This window comes from Cryptomeria japonica, chromosome 9, assembly GCF_030272615.1.
Source record: "Cryptomeria japonica chromosome 9, Sugi_1.0, whole genome shotgun sequence".
Classification (NCBI taxonomy): domain Eukaryota; kingdom Viridiplantae; phylum Streptophyta; class Pinopsida; order Cupressales; family Cupressaceae; genus Cryptomeria; species Cryptomeria japonica.
In genome coordinates this window covers 618,043,445-618,050,285 of record NC_081413.1, presented here as the reverse complement: position 1 = coordinate 618,050,285, position 6,841 = coordinate 618,043,445, and the positions used below count along the sequence as shown (strand labels likewise).

The 6,841-nt window shown below is 32.4% G+C and overlaps 1 protein-coding gene across 1 annotated transcript; it reads left to right on the top strand.

Annotated features, from left to right (window-relative positions):
* Nucleotides 1-823: 823 nt before the first annotated feature.
* Nucleotides 824-6,070, top strand: LOC131063690 (large ribosomal subunit protein uL11). The gene is made up of 2 exons (XM_057997582.2): nt 824-1,460; nt 5,732-6,070. Exon 1 carries the CDS (start codon nt 934-936, stop codon nt 1,432-1,434), a length of 501 nt encoding a protein of 166 aa, XP_057853565.1. The 5' UTR covers nt 824-933; the 3' UTR covers nt 1,435-1,460; nt 5,732-6,070.
* Nucleotides 6,071-6,841: the final 771 nt, after the last annotated feature.

Genomic DNA, 6,841 nt, shown 5'->3' with positions numbered 1-6,841 from the left:
TAAATATTAACTAAAAATGTTTGGGTGTCATTTTAATATCCTAAATTAAAATACTATCTAAATCATTCTTAATTTCTAAGGTTGCAATAAGAATAAATTTTTATAAACAATTAAAATATAAAATTTTTAACATCAATGTTTTGAATCACATCATGATTAGAGTTCAAAGGAGATGAAAAATACCAAGTAGATCTAGATTGGATATAAAGAGACGAGAGAGGGAAGGGGTAGAAAGACCACATGTGGACCAAGGAAAAGAATAAAATAATAACTGCCACCCAACTCCACAAATGAATAAGAATAAATGAATTAAAGAACTAAAGATAGTCAAAAAATTGAAAAAAACTAGAACAAAAATAAACAGACAAGAGACCTAATAATTATAAAGATATAAATGTGTGTGTGAGAAATGTAAATGCATACGTATGCATGAATATATATGTGTATGAGAATATATATAAATATGTGTGTGTTGGAAATGTATATGTATGTATGTCTATGTATATATATTAATAACCAATAAAATTATAAATAATTAACTTTATAAATAATTTCAATTAAAAAACTTACATTTTTATTTAAAAAATAAATATTACTTCAATAGCAAAACAATTTTAAATTCCTAATTTGTTAAAACAATTTCAATACTAAAATTTTTTAAACTCCTAATTTATTAAAAACTAATATTGTTAATAAAGAATTAAGCAAAACTCAATAGTATTGCGCAAGGAAGTACTAACAAGCCTTTGAATCACCAAAAAACCCTAAATTAGAAAAAAAAAACACCCTAACTTAGGGTTTCGCAATCCATAGATATAAAGAATTAGGGTTTTTACTGGTTTCTCCTTTTATCTGAGTAGCGGCCGGGAGAGCTTTGGACGTTCGTAGGATAGTGAGATTTCGAAGGGTTTGGACTTTGGAGTTTCAGTAAAAATGCCGCCTAAGTTCGATCCGTCACAGGTAGTGGAGGTTTATGTACGTGTTACAGGAGGCGAAGTCGGGGCAGCGTCATCTTTAGCGCCAAAGATTGGACCTCTAGGTCTTTCTCCGAAGAAAATCGGAGAAGACATAGCAAAGGAAACAGCTAGAGATTGGAAAGGGCTGAGAGTGACTGTTAAACTTACTGTCCAAAACAGGCAAGCGAAAGTCGCTGTAGTTCCCAGTGCTGCAGCACTGGTGATAAAAGCATTGAAGGAGCCTGAAAGGGACCGCAAAAAGACTAAAAATATCAAGCATTCGGGGAACATCTCGTTAGACGATGTTATCGAAATTGCGAAAGTAATGAAGCCACGCTCAATGGCAAAAGCCCTCGCCGGGACAGTCAAGGAGATTCTCGGCACTTGTGTATCAGTGGGGTGTACCGTAGACGGGAAGGACCCCAAGGATTTGCAGAGCGAGATAGATGAAGGGGAGGTCGAGATCCCCGAAGATTGATTAAAATTGGAACGAGATTGATTTGGGTTAGTGTGTTTTTTTGTTAATTTTGTTATTTAAGTCGGACTTATAACTACTTTAATTATGCGGGAATCTGTTAGTGTTGGGAGTTTGATTGGAGAACAATGCTTTATGATTTGTCCCTTTGTAACTGAAAAGCCTTGTCTTGGTTTGTTACTTCTTAATGTTATAGATTGTTCACGTGTTTTAAGATTCCGGTTAGTTTGTTTATAAATTTGGGTTTTCTGCCTTAAAAAAACCTACCTTTAATGTTACAAGTTGTTGACTTGTTTTAAAATTGTTCACTTGTTATAAATCGTTCGCTGGATCTGATAAAACTGTCTTTATCACACAGATTCTACTGGTCTTAGCACTCTCACCATAGCATTATCCAATCCGAATTCTTGTTTCTAAAGTACTTAAACATTCAATAGCACTAGATGAATGCATGAATTCCTCAATACTATTACCCTGGCAATCCAATTGCACAAGCAATCCATTTGTGTAATGTCCCCTAAGTGGACTTTAATCGAGTTGATCCAGAATCCCCAAATAAGGTGTGGTATAGGGTTAGGAAATGTAAGTTGTCAACATATCTTGATTTGGAGCCAAAATATTGACCAGTATGTAAACTGCTGTCTAATTTATTAATAATGAGACTGCAGAACATTGTTTTTTTAGCGCTTAAAAAAAACTCGAGGCACTTGGGGTCGTTTTCTTCATAGAATTTAGAAACTATAGCTAAATTTATCTTAATCTCATCTTCAGAAGGAGATTTCCTTGTTGCAGAAATCTCTTTGCTAGAAAATTCTGCATTTGCATTTGTTCCAAATATTTTGATTACATTCCTTGTCTGGGCATCACAGAATGACAAGAAAAAAATCCACCAGTCCAAATTTTTACTGTCGAGTGATCCAATAGCAGAAATATGACATCTGAATCTGTAAGATTGCATGCATCTAGTGTTGTAATATTATTTTTTAAGGTCAATGCAAAACCTTTCCATTGACAAAACTGCCACGTGCTTCTTTGTTGGAGCAAGAAAAAGAGCTCTTTTTAATCTATTGTCTATACACTTTTTAAAGACAACCATAACCAATGACAGCATCACCATGCTCTACATCTCAAAAGAATACAAGAAAGTTCCTAGAATGTCTTCACAGTATAACATGCCTGGCAAAAAATGGCATATTCAGAGAGTTATAATGTAACTTTTAAAGTTACTTTTTTGGTTTGCTCTTGAGTAATCTTGGAATACAGTGAATACATCTACTAACAGAAAGAACGTATGCTTCTTTTGTAGATTCTGCCTTTCTCCCTTCTTGTAGATTACCAGGAATATATATAGCTATGCCATTCATATGGCTGCTTTCTTTCATATGCATTTGGTAGTGTCTATCTTGCAACTCACAGAATACTGAGTTCTTGATTGCTATCTGTATAGCTAAGTTACCCTTATTGAGAAAAAATAGTTTTACTATTGTAACACAGCCACAGACTGATTGCTCCAAAATTTTAAGAATGAATCTACATTGTGATTAATTAGGGTTGAAGTTAATTAGGAATGATTAAATTTTAAGTTACAACTGTGCTAACAACTACAACGAAATTTTCTACAGCTGTCATTAAAAATTCTATTTCCATAAATACTTGAATCTGCTCTGTGATTCATTAGGGTAAAAATTAGCTAGGTACAATTGAACTATAAAGTAACGATTGTGTTAACTACTATGAAATTGTGTACAGCTGTCATTAAAAATTCAATATTCAATTTCCATTTAAGACTTAGAAGCAGAATGCATAATTACTGTTCAAACCAGCCACCCTGTAAATGGTTTTTTTATCACAATTTTACTAGGACTTTAACTACTGTCAAAAGCATTATGTGTATATTTGCAATCATTCAACACTGTATATTTACTGTCATAAATCTTCGTATATTTGCAATCATTGTCAAGTAGCAGATGTTAATGAGATATTTTATCTGAATGTTTTAAAAGATGTGTGCGATAATAATTAATTGGAAAAATTTCCTTTGTACACCGTTCAAACTCAAAGAATGATGTTTCAATTTTTGCACTACTGATAAGTAAAATTAAATTTACTATGTTTTCCGGTCTATCTAAATCCAAAAATAAGATTCCAGGATTAATTTTTCAGTAGGCATGCTAATATTTTTTTATATGTGACTCAGTATGATAAAATGGTTATAATTATTCTGTAAAATAACAAAATTTCTTTTGTACACTGTTCAAAACAGATGATGTTTCAATTCTAGCAAGCAATATCACAACTGATAATTAACATGGAATTTACTCTGTTCTCCTGTTTGCTAAAGCCAAAAATTAGATTCCAACATTAATTTGTCAGTAGGCCTACTACTACTTTTGTATATCTCACTCTGTAGTATGATAAAATAGTTGTGCAGCTATAAAACGCTAAAACTCATTTCATTGTATATGGTGTTTAAATATTGCTTCTATGGAGATTTCTTGTCTCATTTTGAGATTTATGAGAAATTAGCTTTGTTTAGCTTACATTATTTGAGCTTGGGTTTTTTGATGTTTGCTGGAAGGTCTACTGTATGTCTTTATGGGTTGTGTTTTGTTTGACTATCTCAGGTTAATTCAATTGTGTTATATTATAATTGCAGAATTTGGTTGAATAATTTGTTTTACAATTTTCTCTTTCGGTATTTCAATTAATAAAATAATTAGAGGATCATTTAAAGTTTAAATGTTTACATGTATTCAATCTCTTTGATTCCAAATCATGAGAACTAATTTTTATTATAATTTTTTTTTTATATATTCTTTTTAAGGTTCAATACACTTTGAGTCTTAAGATGAGGATTTTATGATCTCTCACTGTATTCGAGTCTCAAGATGAGGATTTGTATTTTGTAATTTTACTAATGATCTACCCCCTTTGTCATCCACATTAGATTTCCGCCTTCAAAGAACTTCATAACTATGTCGCTGATTTGTTTTTGTCTATTTGCCTCTCTTTTGATTTTTATTGGGTTTGGTCCATTCGGGTTTGGCCACTATGTATCTGATGATTCAACATTAGTTGTCAAATTATAGATGTTCAGATAAGTCAGAATAGTATATAGTACATGAGGTTTACTTGAAATGGGGATTGACTTGACAAACAAAAAGTATAAATGGAATTTGTTTGGAAAAAAATTGTGACAGTATTATTTTTCATCTGGTGCAATCCAAAACAATTTTATTTTACCTCTTAAAATTAGAGGAGGGGTCTGGGGGCACCTGCTGCCTTTAGGGCTTATGGTGCTTCATCATGGCACGTCATTTTTTCCCAATTTAATTTGTTTTAGGGGTCTGGGCCGGCTGCCATTGGGTTTGATGGGTCTTCATGGTACACCTTTTTTCATAATTTTGTTGCTTTTAGCCAAGTTGCAGATCCTTTAAAAAATTCTTTTAAGGTTTAGTTTTTTCAAATGATTCGGATTTTCCCCTGGTTTGCCCAAGGTATATTTCAATTTTCTGGTGTAACTGTGATGAATGGTCAGGCAAGGGCTAGATCCTGGGGAAGATCAGAATTTGGTCCAGACCAGTCTAGGTTTTTTTAGGGTTACTGTTAACCTGTAAGAGAGCTTCATATTTTTAAAATCCTCTGTTCAGTCTACCAAAATTAGCTTTTATATGTTGAATCTTTCTTAGGAAAGATTATATTCTTGAAAGTATTTTGGGATGAAGGTAGCTCTTTTTCTATGTATGCACAATTAGATATGGACTATTCCCCGTTTTTCTGTAGAAACATGTTTGATCCTTGAATATGCCAGATGCTTGTGACCTCACGTTTACTTTTATATTTAAAAAGGCTGGCAGCTGTATGCATCGTTTATGGTTCTTTCTTCTGATTTGTGTAATATAACACTAGTATGCTTGTACAGGTCATAGAGACTTATGTGCTTTCTATTTCCTTGAATGTAAGAACATGGACGTGCGAAGGAATCCGAAGTGGTAAAACTGTGTTTACAATAGCATCAAATAGAGTTAATCCTGACTCGCAACTTTAATCAGAGAATCAAAATAAAGTGTCAGGAATCATGTCATAAAAAGCGATGTATCATTGAACATTATGTATTCTACATTGGTGGATATTTGTTGTTGCTTATTATAAATGGTATGAATAGCTAGAAGTTAATTGGTCGGATTTTATCATCAACAGAATATGTTTTTTATTCTTTCTATTGCTCTGAACGGATATGGCTGTTCTTGCATTCTTCCTGTTACCTATACTCATGGTGTGCTGAATGACTTAAATGCAGATGTCGCATGGCTTCGATAATGCCGATTCCTTTATAGAGATGGGATTTCCAAGTAAAGGTAGAATCAGGAAGAGGAGTGAAGGATAATTTTGTTTGATGTGATTTTATGATGAACTTGAGGGTAAATGGTGAAGATATATTTTTGTTATTTCAAGTTTCAACAGAACCTTAGTTTTTTACTGTCATAATTTTTGTTACAATACGGAAGGAGATAAATTATATGTATTGTTTTTTTTGAAACTTGGATGGAGCACTTACTGTTTGGTATATTTCTGTATGTTGTTGACTTGGTCTTCTCATCGTTACGGGGAATCATAATTTTTATTTGTTATAAATTCATATCTTTTAGTTATGAGTGAAATTATTACAATGAACTGAATTTTTGTTACTGTTAGAGGGAGCAAAATGATGTAAATGTTTTGAGAGCATATATCCAGAAACAATTGGAGCAGATATTTTTTTGACAAATAATTATAATAATTTTGATTTGGTACAATTTGGTAGGAGAAAAATGTCACAAGTAGTTTATATAAAGGAGGTTTGCAGAAATAAATTAACCAACACATTTTAATCAAATAGTATCTGTTATTTTGAATATGTCATCCCCAACTGGCCCAGATATTCAATTTTATTTCATTTTAAAGATTTAATTAGAAGTATAATATAACAGAGTAATGAATTTTTCGGTCTGAAGCTTTGAGTTTTTTAATCTGCATTTGTAAAAAAATGATAAATAATGTCCTTCAGGCTCAGGCGTACTACTGATCGATCTCACCTTTGATGATTTTTTCACTTAAACCTGAGAATCTGAGAATTAATGTAGCAATGGTCCAGCAAGGCACATTTTCCTGCTTTGGAATTAATTGATTGGACATTACTAATTCTCGATTTTGTTAAATACTGATAAACCTTTACACGACAGAATGGAAAGCTGAAATATTTATGCATCCATGTAATTATTGTAGAGGAGCAGCAAGCCCACGTCAACAAAAAAACATCTGCTCAATTTCCACTTGTTATTTAAATGGTAGCTGTTAGGATTTACTGACTAGGTAAATAAAGAATCAGGAATAAAGGTGAACAAAGTGAATTAAACAAATGCAGTTAAAT

What these genes read in the sequence shown, in the direction of transcription:
- LOC131063690 (XM_057997582.2), top strand. Translation starts at nt 934, where the DNA reads ATGCCGCCTAAGTTCGATCCGTCACAGGTAGTGGAGGTTTATGTACGT.